At 44.2% G+C, this 20543-nt stretch overlaps 2 protein-coding genes across 24 annotated transcripts in view; one reads left to right on the plus strand and one right to left on the minus strand.

Annotated features, from left to right (window-relative positions):
- Positions 1 to 3707, plus strand: part of ITGB4 (integrin subunit beta 4) — a 68350-nt gene extending 64643 nt beyond the window's left edge. For all 22 annotated transcript variants that reach the window (XM_083487323.1, XM_083487322.1, XM_083487329.1 and 19 more), the window contains one exon: positions 726 to 3707. In XM_083487323.1, coding sequence (XP_083343449.1) covers positions 726 to 871 — 146 coding nt within the window. In that variant the 3' untranslated portion in view covers positions 872 to 3707. The remainder of the gene's footprint in view (positions 1 to 725) is intronic.
- On the minus strand, positions 2457 to 16511 carry GALK1 (galactokinase 1). 2 transcript variants are annotated; one of them, XM_083487384.1, is made up of 8 exons: positions 16076 to 16511; positions 13582 to 13771; positions 11436 to 11555; positions 10188 to 10323; positions 9480 to 9661; positions 8023 to 8173; positions 6571 to 6733; positions 2457 to 5431 (listed from the first exon to the last, which is right to left on the minus strand). In XM_083487384.1, exons 1-8 carry the CDS (start codon positions 16241 to 16243, stop codon positions 5357 to 5359), a joined length of 1185 nt encoding a protein of 394 aa, XP_083343510.1. In that variant the 5' UTR covers positions 16244 to 16511; the 3' UTR covers positions 2457 to 5356. The 2 variants fall into 2 exon arrangements, with proteins under 2 accessions (XP_083343510.1, XP_083343511.1); XM_083487385.1 differs by lacking the exon at positions 16076 to 16511 and adding an exon at positions 15577 to 16062.
- Positions 16512 to 20543: the final 4032 nt, after the last annotated feature.

Here is a 20543-nt window from a genome sequence, read left to right on the forward strand (position 1 = left end):
GTAGCTCTGTGGCTTTGCATGGAGGAAGTCCCTCGTTCAGTCTCTGGCATCTCCAGGCGTGGTGCATGTTGTAGAGAATCCACTCCTGCCAGTCATCTGTGCACAGTACAGGAATAGCTCTGCCTATATTTAAGCCCTATAGAAACACCTAGTTTGTCTTAGTTCATGTGAATGCAGCTAGGACTACCTTCTCAGTACAAAAGAGGCCAAAAAGGATGCTTGTCTGAAATTAACCACATTTAAATCTCATTCCATTCTGACATCAAGTGTTTGCAGAACCTTTACGTGGCAGTTGGGGCAAGCCCTACCATTAGGCAAAGCGGGGCAGGTGGCCTCAGGTATCCCCCTTCTCCTTAGCACCTCCTCAGCTAGTACGCTTCCCTCAGGTATGAAGATTGTTGCCCCATCAGCAGTGCTGAAGCAAGATTCAACTGCCCTCCTAGTCAGATTCCGGGGGGGGGGGCGGAGTTTCATCTTGTATTTCATCTCAGGTGGAAAAACATCTGCCCAGGTGGCAATTGCAGCTTCAGAATCCCCAGCTTCTGGCCCAAAACACACAAGCATCCCTGTATAAGCCCACACACCACTGAGCACTGCACCTCTAACCCTGCTAAACAGATTTCGTCTCTACAGGTCTGTTCATATGTATGACCACATGTGCACATGTTCACACAGACAGACCCTTGAGCTGCTGACGCAATCTTTGTTTCGTCCCTTTGTTCCAGATGGCATGTTGCTGACCACTCAGGGAGTGGAGAGTGGCGGCACCCTCACCAAGCAGGTCACCAATGAATTTGTCACCAGAACCATGATGTCTAACAGCAGCGGGACATTCTCCAGACAGACAGAGAGGCAGTTCTATGAAGCTTGAGTCAGGAAGCAAACTGTCCAAGGGACACTTGGATTTCAATAGCTGGTGACCTCAAGCAGGCCTGCTCTGTGATCAGTTCCTGGACTGAGGCTCATGGTGCCCACTGCATTGCTTCAACTCTAATGAAAATACTGGATGCTGCTTTGAGATACCCGCGAGCGGAGGCTGCATACATTCCAGGTGGCACCCTAAAGACATTCCGAAAAGAGTTTTTTAGCAAGATGCTTGGCTGTGAAGGGCTATTGGTTATTTCCATTTTGAGTCGAGCTCCTGACTCTTTCCATGCTTTGCTTGGCTGCTTTCCGATATCACACGCTGGAAGATTTAACTACACGCAACTGAATTTGCTTTTTAAATCCCCACCTCTCACCAAACCTTTTTCACTTTTGCTGCTTGTTTCGTTTTGATCTGTTCCAAAGTCATTCTGTCCCCACACTCCCACCCCATCAACAAATGGCATGCCAGACCTCCAGGGGAGGAACGGAATTGCAACTTTGTCCTCCTCCTTTGTAAGTGCAGCACAGAAGAGGAATTGTCCTTATTCTTCCTACATTGGTGTGTAGACACCCTGCTGCTTAGGTGTGGTCCTGTAGGAACTGCTTATTACCTTAAGTTGCATAGCATCACCAACAATACAATGCTCCTTAAAATATGATGCACAATCTTACTTAAAATATTATATTACTATTTTTTGTTCTACAAAGGGTCCTTTATCCTAGATGTAATAAGGAGCCAAAATCCAGGTGCTAGTCTTCTGCTCCTTACCATAGAAAATAAATATTTGGCATGGCTTTATAATCCATTAATGCCTTTGCTGGAAGAACCCCCTGGAATGATATCATTTCATATTGAATAACCAAAACATTAACCAAAACAACATTAAGAGTTGTTGCTGAGTTCCACCTACAGTCCTCCCTCACTCCCCATTTTGGCAGTGGTGGCTCACTGGCTCATATCAGTAGCCCAAGCATAGCATGCTGATTTACATCATTGGACCATTTCGGTGTCTGGACATAGCAAACTTCAGTGATTTCAGATTGCCCTTAGAATCAGGGTTGGAAGGGTAATTAGTCCAGTCCACTGCAATGCTACCCTTCCTGCCTTTTCGCCAGTGGCCAGGATTTAAAGGCAGTGCACATGCAATTAATCCTTCAGAGCCTGTATAACACAGGCATCACATATTTTTGCACCATGTACTTTCATTCAGCCACACTGCATTGATACTGTAGTCAACAACACTACAGTACCCACAAGGCAGTGCAACTGTGATGGTGCTACCACTACTTTTGCTGCATGTGTAGGCACAGCTTGAGCTGTAGAAGCAGTGGCTTTTGCAGAATGACCTGGGGGTATATCAACAGGGGTGGGGGATGACTACCAGTAGGTAACTAAAGGCAGAATCAAGGTAGGAACTGAATACATGGAATTCTGACTAGAGACAGTTGTAGTATAACCACAGACCTGCCTTTGTTTACACTCACTTCGCCTTCCTTAGAAAGGGGTGGGAGTGAAAGCTTTTTGCTTGTTTGTAGGTCTTTATTTATACATATGCAGATTTGACAAAGAAGACAGACAACTCACACAATCTGATTGTACCAACATTTTACTCCTTGCTAAAAAGGCATGAGGAAGCTGGAGAGAAATGACTTGAGCAGGCAAAGTGCTTTGATTCCTATCAGTGTGATGATTTCTCACACTGTGTGTGATTAGCATCACTGGAAGAGTATCGACCTAACACCATTATTTGACATTTTGCATGGTTGCTCCCACAATGCTGTGGTTGTCAAACCATGTTCCAGGAAGCCTTGTCAGAAGTCTACCCAGGAATTCTTCAGCCATGCAGGCAAGTTCCCCTAAAAGACAGCCAGCTCACTTGATAGTGCCACTTCTCACACAAGGGAACCAGCATTGCCAGTGTGCACCAAACCAACAACATGCCTCAGAATCTTCTGCAATGTGTTGTGGTTCTATGGAGGATGTATGTTGTTTGCCACACTGACTTGTTTGCTCACAAAGTTCCCTGAAGGCAGGAAGTTTGTAAACCATTGATTTGTGAGTTTCATCACAGCGAGAACAGGTAGCTGTTGCCCTTCGCTTCTATTTTGGCCAGCCTTGCCCCAGGACCTTAGATAAGTATCTGTGCTAGCAGCAGAGGATCAACTGCAGATAATTTTTTACTTAGCTAAACAAGAGAGAACACAAAAAGAATTCAGGGCTGCTGCAGCATAGTTTTAGAAGCTCAGGTAGATGGTGCCTTCAACTTTCTGTCCTAATATACCAAGTCAGGTCCCTTGTAATCTAATGTTGGGTTTTCCTACTAACCCATTCACCGCAACAGGGGAGTTACTAAAGCTCACGGGACCTTCTGCCCCAAAGGGGTTTCTTTTCATGGGATGCTAGAGAACTCAGCCAATAAAATGTGCTATTTCGTGGCCTTTGTATTCAGACCCAAGCAGAGTGTGTTAATAGAAATGGCTGCATCTCCAGTTCTTGCATTACATCGTTTTGCAAAGTCACTTTGGTCACAGGCTCTTGAAGCTTCTTACGAGTTCTTTTCACTAAGAGAGCACCACAGGCTTTAATATTAACCAAAGAGCCCATTAAAGGTGTTTGATGGGCCAGATTTCAGCAGCATAGCAGTTTTAACACCAGTTTTGAAAGGGATTGTATGCTTTCACTCACCTAACAGAAGAACCACAATAGAATGTAAATTACATTTCATAGCCAAATTATGGCTTGCAGGGGTTGGTGGCATTTAATACATATGCAGTGTTTTGACAACTGGCATTCAGGACCAGATGGCTTTCTATTGCACTTATTAAACGTTTTTCCTCTACGATCGCAGAAGGCTTTTTATTTCCAAGTCTGTCTGATGTGGAAAGCGGCTAGCAGCTGTGGGTGTTAATGAGAGAGTAGGGCTGCACTCCTATATAAAATTAGGCAGGCCGACACACATTAACTTCAATAGGATCAGGCTCAAGAAGCAAAATATTGCATAAAATTCTAGCATAGTTAAAAAACAAAAAACCCGAATTAAATGCTGAAAAGGTCTAAGAACGGAAGACTTGAGCCAAAGGGCACAGGTTTAAAAGCTAATTTGATAACAACCTATAAAAATCACAGCCCACTGGGAACGGTCACATTTTTGCTTCGGGGGGGGGGACACCCTCCCCAGGCTTTGCAACTGCAATACATATTATAGATTCATTACAAAAAGATTCTGACACTCTCGCCTACATGTCCTTGATGTGAAGTTTTGATGCAGCTTAAATGACAGCGCATGTTTTTGGAATCATAAGAGATAGTGCTATGGCAGGAGAGGGAACTGGCCATAGATGGAAAGGCATTGCATACTGCTGTTCCCAGTCCTACAGACTGCCAAAGCAGCTGAACTGTGCTGTGTGACAGGGTTATTTGTATCAGTTTTCCAATATCACTATAGAATGCACCAACGTATAGAACCCACAAAGTTCTAAAAGTGTAATTAGCCTGGGCACTTTTACTGTACAGTAGTACCTTGGCTGACAAACGCCTTGCGACTCGAACGTTTTGGCTTCCGAACACCGCAAACCCAGAAGTGAGTGTTCTGGTTTGCGAACGTTCTTTGGAACCTGAACGTCTGATGCAGCTTCTGATTGGCTGCAGGAGCTTTCTGCAGCCAATCAGAAGCTGTGCCTTTGTTTCTGAATGTTTTGGAAGTAGAACGGACTTCTGGAACGGATTCTGTTCGACTTCTGAGGTACCACTATTTTGAAAGCAGAACAGCCACAGAGCCTCCATCCAGTTAGTGGGACTTAATTCTGTGAAGACATGCAGAGGATTGCAGAGTTTCTAATAATTAAGGTAGCTCATCCTTGTAGTAAAATCGCAGGTAACTTCAAGAAAAACACATAATCATAAATTTGCTCATGCAACACTGGATTCCATCTGTGGTATTTAGGTTGGAAGATGAATAACTTGCCACATTGTGAGGTGTAAATGAAGGACTCTTGTTCTTGAATCTTCTTATATTACTTTAGTTTACAAAGAAGAGGCTGCACAAACTACCTACCAACCAACCAATCATCAGGGAAATTCAGTTAATCATACTATTTGTTTTATGTCAGGAACCAGAAGTAGAGGAAGGACAATGGCTGTATTGACTATCCTCAACTCTTCTCCAACACAAAACAGCACAGCAAAATAGGCTGTTCTGGCCTCACATGAAGAACAGATTCCCTGCCACAAATTGTAATGTAAAACAGTCAGGAGAACACTGGACAGTCAGTAGAGCAGACTGGAAGGTTCTATATGTAAAAACCAGATTTAAAAGAGAGAGAGAGAGAAGAAAGAGTTCAAGTTTTTATCAGAATTTGGAAGTCTTTGACTGGAGTCTCAAGCACATGGATCAGGGAAGCCGGCTCTGACCTTTTGCAGTGCTCTGTGTCATTGGTACCAGAACAACAGAAAACCCTTGCTCTGTCAGGGTTGGGATTGGGAGTTGGATCATTGCAGAGGATGTACTCTGGCTCCATCGGAAGGCTGTGTCAAATAGAAGGTGGCTGTCCTGCTGTATTTTTCCTAATTGATTAAAAAAAAAAAGGTCAGGTGTTGCAACTGTCTGAAATAAACAGTGAGTACAAAACATGTCAAAACAAAAAGTCCTCGAGGGCGGATGGCGGTATGGAACTGTATAACGATGCAATTCCACACCTTTTCATAAGACTACAGCATAGCCAAAGGGCAGTTGTATGTTTCTGGCCACAGAAGTGTCCTTATGGTAAAGAAAGAAGAAGTAGGCTAGAGGCCAAATTTAAAAAAAATAAAAAATAAGAAGATGTGTAGATGAGGGGTGATTGCCCAACTCTTGCAGAGCACTAGGTATAGCCCAAGCTATTTTGGGGAAGAGGACAAAACGGCACACACACAAACTAACCAGATTAGCAATTGAACCTTACTTCAACAGTAGGGAAAGGTCAGCATACTCTACCATCTCCCAGAATATAGCATGCTAACTTAGGGGCCACCGCCATCTACCTGACACAAGACACCTCAACCTGTCTAATGGTAGGGCCGGCCCCACACACAAAGTGATTTCCGGGGGGGGGGGGGGAGTGCTTTAAGAGAAACAACACTGGGAAGATTGGCACTATTCACCAGCATATTCCACCCCTTACAAACAAATTAAGTTTTTTCAATACATGACAACTATTACCACTGCAGTTACTTTTGACTATATATGGAATGCAGTGCTAAGAAGCTTCTCTCTCTCATTATGTTGTGCTTAACTGTGGAACCGACACAATTGCAAGGGTAACCGCAGTCCAGCTCAAAGGTACTCCCAGGTCAGATCAAAGATAGGCAGAAAATACAGATGAGGCTTAGAATACTACAGGCTTCAGGAAGCACTTGTCTGTATTTTGTAGGCAAGGGCAGAGCAGCACAGGGATCTGTTGGCAGATCTCCAGGTAACATGCAATACATCAGCAAGACTCCAAATGGTTTACTAACAGCAACAACAAAGAGCGCTCCTTCCCCTAGATTAGACAGGTGAAAACGAAGCGGGTTGCTGTTGTTTTTGCAGTGAATTCTACGTCAGTCCCACTGAGACATTGCTTTGCATGCCTGGCTGGGAGACCCCAGCGTTCTAGGAACTCTGATCAGCCTGAAGACTGCCCACCCCACTGTGATAAACACTGTTCTGTGGCTATGTCACATACCTTGATATGCTTCTGGACTTTTTCTGCTACGCCAGATTCAAGCAGAGTAACAGTGCAGCCTCCGAATCCCCCACCAGTCATTCTGCTGCCGTAAACTCCGGGGATCTCCAAAGCAAAAGACACCAGTTCATCTAATTCTGGGCAGCTGACGTCATAGTCATCTCTGCAGGGGAAAATAGTGAGTCAGCCCCCCTAGATGTGAAGGCTATTACAGTGGTACCTCGGGTTAAGAACTTAATTTGTTTGGAGGTCTGTTTTTAACCTGAAACTGTTCTTAACCTGAAGCACCACTTTAGCTAATGGGGCCTCCTGCTGCTGTCGCGCTGCCAGAGCACGATTTCTGTTCTCATCCTGAAGCAAAGTTCTTAACCCAAGGTAATATTTCTGGGTTAGTGGAGTCTGTAACCTGAAGTGTATGTAACCTGAAGCGTATGTAACCTGAGGTACCACTGTATTGCCAAACAAAAGCAGGGGGTGATTGTTGGAACCTGAGTGGACATCCGTGGGCAGCATTCTTCCAAAGAATTACTGAAATAAGTTGGGGGGGGGGCAAATACAGGTCATCCTTTAAAAATGGTTTAAAAATGACAAGCTGGGCAGGAAGCTAGGCTGTGATGTCACAGGTGCTTGGTAATACTTACATTACATGGTAGGCAACTCTCCAAATCAGAGCCCTTTTCCCCATGTTATGCGGCTGTGAGCCTGGGTTTGCCATGATGTGTACAGTTGTCTACAGGCTATGGCTATGGCTACTCTTTGCTCCATATACAATACAGGTGTATGATGGTGGAAGTGTGTTGGGGGAGGGAAGTACACAAAAAACTTCTTAGGAGTATACTGAAACAAGGTTCTGCATGAAGCGACAATCCAACGTAGTTTACGCACAGAAAAAAATGCAATATCCTCCAGAAGTACTCTACTGACAGATGGATCCTGAACCAATTATCTGGTATGGCCTTGAGATGTAGAGGCTTTCCCCAGGCAGCCAGTGAGCTTCATGGCTCAGCAGGGTTTCAGAATCAGGTTTCACAACACTACAGTCATTATACATAGTCGCAGGGTTATCACCACTTCGCACACAGTAAAATTCCTACACAGAAGTCCCTTCCACATAGGACCACTCTACACACATTTATATCACGGAGCATGCATGTGCCAGGTGGCTGGAGTCATTTGTGGCTTGTAGGCATGTGTGTGTAATGCGAAATTGCATGTATGCAGGGCAGACCTACATGCAGAAATCTAGGGTCATGTTTGAAATGACTCTTAGATTCTGTAACTTTTATTTTTGAAAAATCAAGAATGCTGAAGCAAACATAAGAAAAGCCCTGCTGCATCAGGCCCAAGGAACTCTGTTATCACAGTGGTCAACCAGGGAAATCCACAAGAGAACCTGAGCACAACGGGGGCAGGTGGGGAATCCTTTGTGTAATCTTTTGGGTAACAGCCTACCGCAAGGAATTGTGACTCTCCACCATCAGTTGCCCAAATCTCTTATAGTCCTTGGACCGCAGTGCCTCTGCAGCTCGGGAGGTGCGTTCAATTTCCCCAATGACATGCCTGGCTCGCCGGTACACCAACTCACTTAGCAAGGCCTTAGAAGCTGCAAAAAATGGGGAGGGGGGAAATGTCAATGTTCAAACAGGTAGGCTAGGTTGGAGAATTAGAAGCAAAGTTTCAGACCATTCAATGCTTCAGCAAAAGCAGCACGGAAATTAACACTGTTAATAAACAATCCATATTACATTTGAGATGAAGAAAAATCTTTAAAAAGTGAGGTGCTGATGGGTTTTCTGTTCATGGCAGTTGGACTCATAATCATACGTTCCTAGAAAACCCTGGAAAAGGCAAAAATAGAGATGCGGTACAATAAACTCTGGTTTCATGCAATGTTTGAAAAGATAACGGAAAAGTTCCTTTTAGCCAGGGAACAAAGCAAATAAGCATTTTCTATGTGGAATTGCTAGATATATAACGCATATAAACTACAAAGATATGAGCAGACCAGCCCCAACAAAATATCTGAGAATGTGGAGCATTTGAAAGCCACCATCCTCTCTTTTTTTGAGAATATTTTAGTATTTAAAGAAACTATGAGTTTAAATGCGTCTTAAATATACAATTATTCTTAATTACATTCCAATTTATAAACATTTATACTTTCTCCTCCGTCTGTCTTTTAATAAGAAAAACAGCAGATTGGTGAAAAATCCAATAAAGTTGTTGAACGAGTGGAGCAACTTCCATTTGTGCAATGGAACTTTCCCTCTCTTTTTTTTTTGCACTGCCCAAACCTGCTCCGAACCATTGGGGGAACCCCCAGAGCAGATCTGGGGTGAGTTGGGGTTTCAGGAGAGGTAGGAGAAGTTCTGCTGTGCCAGAAAAAGTTGTTCTGCTTGCACCATTATTTTCCTGGATACAACTCAAAAATTCTGGCACCTTCTGCATGACTATGTTCTCAAGGACCCATCAAGATCACTGCCCCCCTGTTGTCCATTCCCCTTTGCTCAGGGATAGGTAAAGGTAAAGGGAGCCCTGACCATTAGGTCCAGTTGTGGCCGACTCTGGGGTTGCAGCGCTCATCTCGCTTTACTGGCCGAGGGAGCCGGCTTACAGCTTCTGGCTCATGTGGCCAGCATGACTACTGGCGAACCACAGCAGTGCACAGAAACGCCGTTTACCTTCCCGCCGGAGTGGTACCTATTTATCTATTTATCTACTTGCACTTTGACGTGCTTTCGAACTTTTATCTACTTGCACTTTTACGTGCTCAGGGATAGAGGTGTGTTATTTCAAGAAATTTTGAAGGCAGGGACCCATTATGTCACACACACACACACACACACAGAGAGAGAGAGAGAGAGACAGACAGACAGACAGACAGACTTCTGTATTTTAACAATACATACCCTCTAAGTCTGCCATAGTGGCTTCTCTCAGGCTTCCCTTGCCAAGCACCTTCGCTGCCTCTTCACACTGGCGCCGACGGGTGGGGTATTCACTTCCTGTCAAGGTGTGCCGCACATTGGAGTTGGTGATGAGTACAACTACGTCTGGGTCAGCCAAAGGCACCAGGGAAGTCTCCAGTGACCTGGAAATCAGACAGCACAACAAGGTAAAAGCTGAAGGGAGCTTTTTAAACCTGCATCCTGCATTTCAAAGCTTCTATGTGTATGTGAATGTTTTTACAGCTCACTACATTCAAGGGGAACACTTTTCTCCTTTTAGCTTTCCATTACGCAGGAAGGTTTTAGGTTACGTACACTTTAGGGTAGAGACCCCTCTTGACAGCTGAGCATCTCTTTTTCTGAGTATTTTGTGCCTAAACTAGGCAAGATAGCAAAAGATCCATGGCTGGTTCTCCTATCCCTTAACAATGTAGCCAATAGCAGCTTTGGGGGTGTCCCCATTCAGATAAGGGCCACAGCTCCAGAATGGGGTTAACTCTTCCCACCACCACTCGCCATGCCCTAGCAATGCTCCCCCCCCCAAGTTGACTCATACACTATATGCTTTGTTGCTGTTGCCATCTGTCTGTCAGGAAGATTTTGGGTATCATATGGCGGACAGAGAGATGTATGCTTACATTTCCTCTAGCGCTATTGCAATGTCCTGACCTGCAGTCTATCAGCAAGGCATGGCCCTCCTTCCCCATCACAGAGATGAACTGGTCCATGATACCACAAGGCATCATTGCAAAGGTGTGCTCCGCTTTCTGGCATACTAAGGCCTTAGTTACAGGATCCCCATCGTCTGTGTTAACGAAAAGGAGAGACATTCACAGGCAGATTAGTACTTCTGTGCAATGGACAGAGCGCCAACTTTTGGCATCATGTCAGGGCTGGGGGACCTGCAGCCCTTCAAGTGTTGTTGGATTACAAATCCCATCAGGGAAGCTTTTAATGTTTGATGTATTACAGTATTTTAATATTTTGTTGGAAGCCGCCCAGAGTGGCTGGGGAAGCCCGGCCAGATGGGCAGGGGTATAAATAAATTATTATTATTATTATTAGTATTATTAGCAGCAGCAGCATCCTTAACCACTGGCCAACTTAGTTGGGAATGATGGGAGTCCAACGACATCTGGAGGTTCACAGGCTCCATATTACTGTTTTAGGCTATTCCTAAACTATGCTTAACTTCCAGAACTGAATGAAGAACAAAGGCTAGATTAGGCTAGATCTGGTTAGATTAAACCAAATGTTGAACTAATTCATCATTTCCCAACAGCAGCAAAAGAGATGCGTGAAATAAAGGAACATAGCAAGTTGCCTTTTACCAGGTCAGACTGCTTGTCCGTCTAAGTCAGTATTGCTGACTTCAGGATCCCAGGAACTGGACCAAAGACTTTCTGCATGCAAAGCCTGTGTTCTTTTTTTATATTATTATTGAGTTTATTTACAACACATAGACACACATTTGTCAAACTAAATATGAAGATAATAGTACAGAATCAAAAGAAAAACAAACAACAAAATATAAATAAGACATAATGGAAACTTATACAAAACAAATAATCAATAATACACACACACACACACAATTATTTCAGTTCTTCTTTTCTGCTAATTGACTTCCTTCATCCTCAACACAGTTCTTTTTTGTTTTTGGTAAACTGTCTCCTTATTAGTTCATTATTACCTCTTTTTCTTTCTGTTTTTAACTTAAGTACCATAAATTATTCTGCAGAAGTTAATCGAAACAAATCCAAGTATTAATTTGAGGGCACAATGAAGCCTGTGTTCTACCACTGAGCTTTGTTCCACTATGCTCCAACTAGTTCCCCTTAGCTAAAATGGTAGATTGTAAAAGACCCTGGATTTTTTGTATTTAAGTTCTAGACTAAAACCAGTTTTGTTTCCTACCTGGGCACAACTGCTGCAGAAATGTGTATGTAGCCACTTCCAAGGAAGCTGAACTTGACAGACCGCCACCGAGTGGAACATTGCTGGCTATGACTGCATTGAAGCCTGGGAGAGGGCCAGCTATAAAGGGATAGCACAGCAACAGGGAGAGAACAAAATATTTTAAAGAAGATGGCACACAAAAGATTTTAAAATAGTTCAGGTAGGCATAGATACTCAAATTACAGGCCTGACCATGATATGCCACTTTGAAGAACTGGATTATCTTCATGAGACTGAGAAGGAAACTTCTTTATAAGGCTGCCTGTGTAAAACCTAGACAACTAGAAATGCGTGATTCGGTTCTCATCCGCACTACACATTTAAGGGGATTGTGAGTCACTAGGAAACCCCACCCCCCTATAGCAGAGCTGTGATTCCTAGAGTTCCCTGGGAAGAGGGAATGACTGTTAAACCTCTTTGAGAATTGTAGCTTTGTGAGCGGAATAGGGGTTTCCTAACCACTCTCAGTACCCTTAACAAACTACAGTTCCCAGGATTCTTTGGGGGGGAAGCTAGGTCTTCAAAGAATTGCTTTAAATGCATAGTGCTAATAAAGCCTCGGCTTCAGTGAAAAACCCTGCATGCCACTAGGTCAGTTTTCAAAAAGCTTCAACACAGATCTGTTCCTGGCACCACTGAAGAAAATATCCTGCTGCATAATATAAGACATGAGTGAGCAGACTTCTGGTTTGTGGGTTCTGTTTTGATTTTTTCCTGGAATTCTGAGGTCCACAAAGCAGAGCCAGGAGCAAAAGAGTATTAAATTATTTAAAAATATTATATTATTGCAATAAAGTGGTATCTCGGGTTACATAAGCTTCAGGTTACATATGCTTCAGGTTACAGACCTCGGGTTAAGAACTTTGCTTCAGGATGAGAAGAGAAATCGTGCTCCAGTGGCGTGGTGGCGGCAGGGGTCCCCATTAGCTAAAGTGGTGCTTCAGGTTAAGAACAGTTTCAGGTTAAGAACGGACCTCCAGAACGAATTAAGTTCTTAACCTGAGGTACCACTGTATGAAATTATTTAAAGCAATTAAATTATGACAAAATCCTTTTGTATATACACAGCACTGAGCGGTAGTAGCGTCTCTCCATGGCTGCTGAGTTAGAATTAAGGATATTTACATCCAGAACTGCTATTAGGGCTTCAGTGGAGATGTACACCCTTCTTTTTCTCTCTGTTACTTAAGCACTACCCCATGCAACGCAGGAATCTCAACTAAAGCATCCATGATCACAGGTGCTGTAACCCAAGAAAATCTGCAGGGCACCAGGTAGGGGAAGGCCGGCTTTTGGAGAAACTTCCATGGTACCATAAACATCTTAGGATAGTGTATTCTGAACTGGACATTCCCCACTCAGCTACACAGCTGCAAATAAAACGTTTTAAATGTGTTGTAAAGTGCAATATACAAATGTGACACTAGATGGCGAAAGTGAGCCACGAAAATTCAATGTATTTTTCAAAACTTTTTTTAAAAAGCATTTTCACAGCATTTTAAATATGTGTGCTGATTCCACCTCACTCTCATCATCACTGACACGTCTACCATCCACATGTTGTTGTGGTTGGTTTTTGGGGGTAGGGGGATTGTTTTCATCTCCAGCAGGGGATGTCATTGTGGGCTTGTTGTGGTTCTGGACAGTCAAGAGTTATCACTCCAGGAAGCGTTCTTGATTCACTGGGTGCACTGCCCACATGATCCAGGCATTTTCCTTTGCTCTGTGCTCTGTGGGGGCTGAGCTCTCTCTGGAGAACAGTCTGTCTGAGAATGTGAGCAATGTAGTTTCATTTTTGTTAGAGACAGAAAGCTGTGAACATGCAGCTGGATTCTGTAGGTTTTCTTTTCTGTTTGTTATGCTTCTAAATAAAGAGTGATAGATTAGAAGCACTGGTGTTGAGCTGAGTTATTGAAGATACCATGTCGACACAGACAAGCCATTTTATGCTGCGTGTGAACTCTGCTATTATCCGGCAACTAAGAAGAGTGGCAGCGTGCGAGTGGAAGCTTGTGGGCACCATTACGACCCACAAACTTTAACAGGGCTGTCTCCATCCCAAACAGCACATCCGCCTCAATTGCTAGCTGAGTCTAGATCTTACCCTGATAATGCTGAATGACCCCTTTGACATAGTTTGCCCAGCGAGGTTCTCCTGGCTCCAAGGTGGCACCTTCCGTGGGAACTGGAAATGTCACCTTTTTAGGCTCGTCTGCTCCCTGTGCGGTTGTGACTATGGATATGATTCCATCTTCTCTCGGGCTCCCAACCACCATGGTTCCCATCTGCAAGGCCTGAAGGAAGAGACAATGGCTGAATCCCCCATGATACCAAACAGGAACAAGGGTTATGCAAACCACCTACCAAATGGTGTTTTGTATGGTTAGAAATGAGTACAGATAACAGGGAGCAGATGGGAGAACAGGAACAGGCATAGGAATGTTGGAACACAGAGACATTCCCAATGCCATAACTTTAGTCAATAAGAATATTTGCTTAAGTTAATACTCACTTCATAGCAACATGGTGCTAAAATGGGGCTTACCTATCAAATGTAGTCAGTGGATTTGCTCTACTGACTTGTAAACAAGGCCGGGTTATCCATGGAGCCCTGCCTGAAAAGCTCAAACTCTCAGCTTAGAAAGACTGGAAGCAAAACATGCTGACAGATGAACCAGGCTAACTGCTCTTGCAGGGGGTTTTAAAAGCCATTTTTTAGCCAACAAGTGAAGTCAGAGTTGTGACTGAGGAGTGATTTGTTTCAACATTAGGAGTTAGAAATCCCTGGGTCCTAAAGAGCTGCTATTTCCTCCTTCCCTTTAATGCACTTTCTTCTACTTCATTTCCCAGTCCATGGAATCTCTGCAGTTTATCCAGGCGAGGTCCAGCAGCAGTGGTCAGTCAGGTCAGAGGAAAACTATGTACCTTTACAATTAATAGAGTACAACCTTTGTTGTTGGTTAGTCATTTAGTCGTGTCCGACTCTGTTATTCATCTTATATGTTCTGGATATCTCTCACACACATACACAGCAATCTATTTCAACAGGGATAATGTTTGGAGGTTTGGGGATAGGAAGTGCTCTACATAAACAAAGTTAAGAGTTTGGCTACATATAATCTGAACAGAGGTAGATATTGCACGTTAAGCTATGTGCTTGATTTCTGGGCAAACTGACAATGCTGAAAAGTGTGTGGAAAAGAGGCAGCCGATTTTAAAACATTTAAGGTTTTTTCTTGTGATGATTTGTCTTATTACTGACCATAAGCTGATCTGGAAGCTTTTTGTGGCTGAAGTGTGGGGTAAAAGTGCTTATTTTCTCTCTCTCGGCTGTGTAGTATGCAAAACAAAAATATTTCTGTTTCAGAATAGTTGGGATTGTTTCAGTTCTTGAAGTAATGAGGTAGGTTTACAGGTTAGTAATTTTTTGTGGGGTGGGGGCAAATTGGAAATAAACAATATTTTCTTTAAAAGGCACACGAGAGGTCCCTTTGAATACAAGAGGAACCAAACTGGGGAGGAACCAAAGTTTCAGCATCCTACTTCTCACAACAGCAGCCAGATGCAAGCCAGCAAGCCCATAAACGAATGTTTGAGGCCAATAACCCTTTTTCTGTTGGTTGGTTGTCTCTCCTCCCTCAGTATATTCAGAGGCACATCACTTCCCCATGATGGGATGCCCACTCCAAAGGTCATTCCTAGAAAGGCTTGCAATTGGAGCCAAAATGACTTGAAGTGCAGCTTGAGTCTCTACTCAAATATAACTTCCCCTGCAGTAGAGCTCAAGGAGTGAAGATTGTTATCTGGACTGGTATCCATCTTCCAACAAATGTATTTTTGCCTCTAAATTTAACTTATCCTATGGGTTATATTCTGTGCGGCGGGACGCGGGTGGCACTGTGGGTTAAACCACAGACCCCAGAGTCGGTCACGACTGGACCTAATGGTCAGGGGTCCCTTTACCCTTTATATTCCGTGCAAGGTCCTACTCACAGCAGACCAAGCGAATGAGCCCAAGTGGTACAATAACCTGAAGGAACAGGTACTGAAGCAAAGCTTCATATTTTTGTTTCTTGCTTTTTGGACTGAATTTGCGTACCTTTGGGCCGTGGCTTCAGAGAGCCATCTCTCCCCACACTGAAACTGTGATTAATTAATGGGATCAAACATGCGGGCGTAGCCAGGATTTTTGACGGGGGACGACGACGACGACAGGACTTTCGTTAGAGGAGGGCAGAACCGATGTGATTGATCAGTTAAGTATTTCTATTGTTTTAAAGCTCCTCCCCCCGGCTACGCCCATGGGGATCAAACATATTTTGGAGAGGTTGTGTTGGGGGCCTCTGCAGACGGATCCAACAACTGAGCCTGCCAACTAACAAAAATTCTGTACTGGGCAGGCGAGGCAACTTCGTCAGTCCCAGGTCAAGGAAGGCTGCTGCGCTGCTTTCAGAAAAGACGGCTCTCTTCTCCTCCGCTTCCGCCAAATTGTGACTAGCGAAAACCGGGATTTGTAGGATTCAAGAAGGAACAGCCGGGCACAGTATTTGCCCCTTTCTGTCTGTCTGTCTTTCCTTCTGCGCGCCACCCTCTCTTACCATAGGCAGCACGAACCCCTGGTTGTAATCCGTGTGCTCCCCGATCAAGTTCACCCTTCCCGGAGCCGACACGGCGATCTGGGGATCCAGCCCTCCGAAAAAGGTCCTGTAAGCCCCCCGGGCGGCCGCCAGCAGCGAGCCCTGCTCGGGTCCACTTGGGCTTTCCATGCTCTCGGGGGCCAGATTCCGAAGTACCTCCGCTTGAAGGCAAAGGATCAGGAGGGAGCGGGTCTCTCCGCCTCCTAAACCGGGAGGAAGAAGAGCAAAGATTGCAACATTGCACAACAACACGATCTCCGCGTAGCCCGCGCTCCCGCCCGTCTCTTCTCCGGCTCGCCTCTCGCTTCCTGTCCTGGGAAAATGGAGCCCGCTGCTCCGCCCATGGACGGCCGCAACTGACCTCCAGGGGGCGCCAGGCCTCTTGCCGCCTCTGCCTCTGCAATGCACACGAAAGCTCATACCAAGAACTAACTTAGTTGGTCTTTAAGGTGCTACTGGAAGGAATTTTTTTTATTTTTGCAAATTCTTCGTCTTTCTCCCACGCTTGCGACTCACAATGAGGAACGTCTGAGATGTTCTCCTCCAGCTAGCCCAATATTCCTGTCTTTTTCCTTTCTCCTCCTGTGAAGAGGCTGCATCCTAATGTTTTAATGTTGTATCTTAATCTTTTAAATTGTATTTTCATAGAATCATAGAATCAGAGTTGGAAGAGACGACAAGGGCCATCGAGTCCAACCCCCTGGGGGTTTTAATCAACTTGTTTTTATTATTGGTTATTAGCCGCCCTGAGCCCTGTCTTGGAAGGGGAGGGCGGGGTATAAATAAGTTGTTGTTGTTGTTGTTGTTGTTGTTGTTGTTGTTGTTGTTGTTGTTGTTGTTGTTGTTGTTGTTATTCACGGAGGAGTACCAACATGTAAGCGAGCAAAGGAAAAAGAATTCGCGGCCGCTGGCCAGCGACGCGGAGGAAATGCCATCCTGGGGCTTTGGTATTTTGTTTTTAAGAGATGGGCTTCATAACCATGGGGTTCCTCAAACACACCTTCTGATTCTGAGGCCTTCCTCTGATGCCAGAGCTTGCCTTTTCTCCCTCTCTACTCTAGGGAGATAATGCTCCCTACACAGGGCATGTTCTCATGCACTGTTGTTACTATACAAGCAGCTCTCAATTTACGAGGCGGTTACCTCAGGGTGATAGTGCCTGAAGTAAAAAATGCAGATAATCAAAACACATTAGGTTCAATGGCAGGTGGGGTTAGGTCTTTTTCCCCCCAGCACACCCACCCCCTTCTTAATTTTTTAAAATTAAGCTAGGGTCTGAAAATACGGATCATCTCACTCAAGGTTTCTATAATTTGGTAACCTTGGGGAGTGGATATTTGCGTTATGAACCAGTCCAGAATTGTTCAGTTTGTTTATTTAGTTTTTGGGGTAAAAATGTAATTGAAACTTAAAATCACATTCTGTCCTTCAAATACATAATGGTGCTTTATGGAAAAAAATATTAAAAACACAGTAAAATAACCATGGTTGGAATCCTGTAGCCCAGGGCCAGAATATGTGTGGTCCTCAGGATTATGCTGGACTCCAGCTCCCATCACTCCTGACCAATGGCTATGCTAGCTGGGGTTGATTGCGTTGTAAAACAAAAATGTGCCCTTTTTCCCTTAAGGAGTATCCAAGAGCCCATATAGAGTCCTTATGTAGGTCCCCTATTGGTAGGAGAAAATAACAGAAGCCAACCAGAGAATATTGAGAAGCAAAGCAGCTAGTAAGCTTGATCTTTATTGATCTGTTGCAACAGGGTGCTCCCCTCACATGCAGGAAAGAAGGAAGAACCCAGAACAATGGCGTGCAAGGCCTTATATAGACATTTTTTAATTCCCTGCCCTGGAGCTCAACACCGCCCCTTCATACATACAGAAGGGGTGTAACCCAAGACCACCCCCCACAAACATCATATCTACATCACAGGAAAGGTGTTGTTTTTCCTGTCTGCCAGGTTATCTGATTGCCTTTCCTGATAGTCTGTCACCCATTAAAATGCTGATTACTCAATTCATGAGACAACGGGAAGGCTCCCTGACCCCCCTCCCTCCTTGCAGAGAAAACATTTGGGATTCAAAAATGATTTCAGGTCGGTCTTCCTCTGCTGATCTATGTAAGTGCTTGGTTGGTACACTTACGAACATTTAACATACAGTGATACCTTGGGTTAAGTACTTAATTCGTTCCGGAGGTCCGTACTTGACCGGAAACTGTCCTTAACCTGAAGCACCACTTTAGCTAATGGGGCCTCCTGCTGCCACCGGAGCCTGATTTCTGTTCTTATCGGGAAACAAAGTTATTAACCTGAAGCACTATTTCTGGCTTAGTGGAGTGTGTAACCTGAAGCGTATGTAACCTGAAGCGTATGTAACCCGAGGTACTACTGTATATCTAAGACCTCAAAATTCCTATCACAATTGCAATTGGGAGTACAACAACATTTGCAGGGTCACAGATTTACCACCCTTCCTTTGCACACAAAACTGGAAGGAAGCTTCATTGAAAGCCAGCATTCTTCAGAGTATGCCTTGGAGTGCATTGTTGCATGCTTATAACATTGAATCTTGTTTTATTTTGTTTTTTTTTTCCTTGCAGAGATGTGATCCCAAAGCAAAAGGGTGAAGGAATATCTGTTCACTATGTTACCGGAAAAATCTGCGGGCTCCCTTGGACAAAAACGAAGACACCAACCAGGATAACTTGGAGCAAAACAGCAGCCTGTAGGCTTGGCCTTTATTGAACTGTTGCAACAGAGTGTTCCCCTCACTTGCAAGAGAGAGGAAAGACTCAGAAAGATGGTGTGCAAGACCTTATAAAAACTTTTGAAATTCCCATCCTCTAGGTCAAGCCCACCCCCAGAAACATCATGCATACATTACAGAAAGGAGGGGTTGAGGGAGGAGTTGTGGTGGTAACCTGAGTGTCCTGTCACCTGGCTGGTTCCTCCTTTCCCCCTGCCCATGAGTCACTTCCAGGAGACAAAGGGGAGTTGGCAGTTTCCTGCCCCCAGAGGGAAGATCTGATCATTGTCCTTTGTTTCAGTCCATGCTGAATCCACTCCCATATGCAAGTTCTTGATGGTCTTATCTCTAGGACCATCAGGGTTGGCATAGCAACTGGGCAGGGCTCCTGTGGATGTGCTGGGATGGTGAAGGGATTATGGCTGACCAGAACCAAGCCACCCCCCTTTGATAGTCCTTGTCATATGGAGTAAAACAAAAATGGAACAGTGCAAATCCGATGTATGGTTGATTTTTCTATGAATTTATAACAGAAGTGTGGCATATGTAGTGTGTGAGTGTGAGTGTGTGAAGTTTGTACAAACTGAATGATTGGGGTGGGGGGTTCCTGCTACAACTAGTAACGGTGTACATAGAGTTGGATTCAGAATGAATTTCTAAGTCTGAATCCAACCTGTACTCTGAAGCTGTTAAGCAGAGGCTTGCCAAACCTGATAAGCAACTTATGCTGTGTACACATTGCCAGTTTAAAACTCAGTGAGGTCATTTCCCTTCTGTGTTTCAAACCTGATTTGCACATTGTAGACATCAATAGGGTTGGATGTGTTACATACTGTCTGTTTCCCCCCCCCCCCAACTAGTGGGTGGAAAGGGGGCATGGATGCCTTCATGTGGCTTAGGTTTTAAAATTGAAGCTGGTTTGGAGGAAAACACATCAAAACACAGTATTTCTGAAGAAACTGCAGGATAGATATGGATAGTGACTGTCCGTACAAGGTTTGTGTTGGAACCAGTCTAACCTCCCTGAGGCTTGGGACCTCCAAAGTGTTGTTATTTATGGACAACTGGTTGAGGCCGATGGGAGTTGGAAGCCCGCTCAACACCTGAAGGGCCATACTTTCCCCATCCCCGCTGCAGCAGAACATTTGTTTCAAGAATTCGTTCCTTGCTAGGGATTGCGCTTATAAATGGGAAACAGTTGGCCTAAGCAAAGAGCTGTTTGGCAAAAATATGGGAGAGCAAGCAGATATTAAAGGACCAGTTGCAGCACTAACCACGTAAGTATACATGGCAGAAAATGACCCTTGTCTCCACAGCTGGATTTAGGTTTGATGAGGCCCTAAGCTACTGAAGGTAATGGAGCCTTTTATATGTCCAGCTGTCCTTTGTCAACAAATTGTCACTGTTTTTGTGTGTGTTAAATATATGCTATATGGTAATTTATGGGTATCTAAAGAACATGTTGCCATGCAGCCAATTCATGCAGAATGTAGGGACCCTATATAAAGAAAAGAGCAAACCAGTGATATTTTAGGGAGCAGGATAGCAGGCGGGGTCCATACTTACATCATAGGAGCCTACACAACACAAAACACCGTTGCTCTATGTAGGTTTTATTTTATTTGTTTTTTATCTTATATTTTGGAAATGTACATCCAGGTTTTTTTCCTTCAAATTTTTCT

This window comes from Podarcis liolepis, assembly GCF_965112155.1.
Source record: "Podarcis liolepis genome assembly, chromosome: 2".
In the NCBI taxonomy this organism is placed as follows: Eukaryota; Metazoa; Chordata; class Lepidosauria; order Squamata; family Lacertidae; genus Podarcis; species Podarcis liolepis.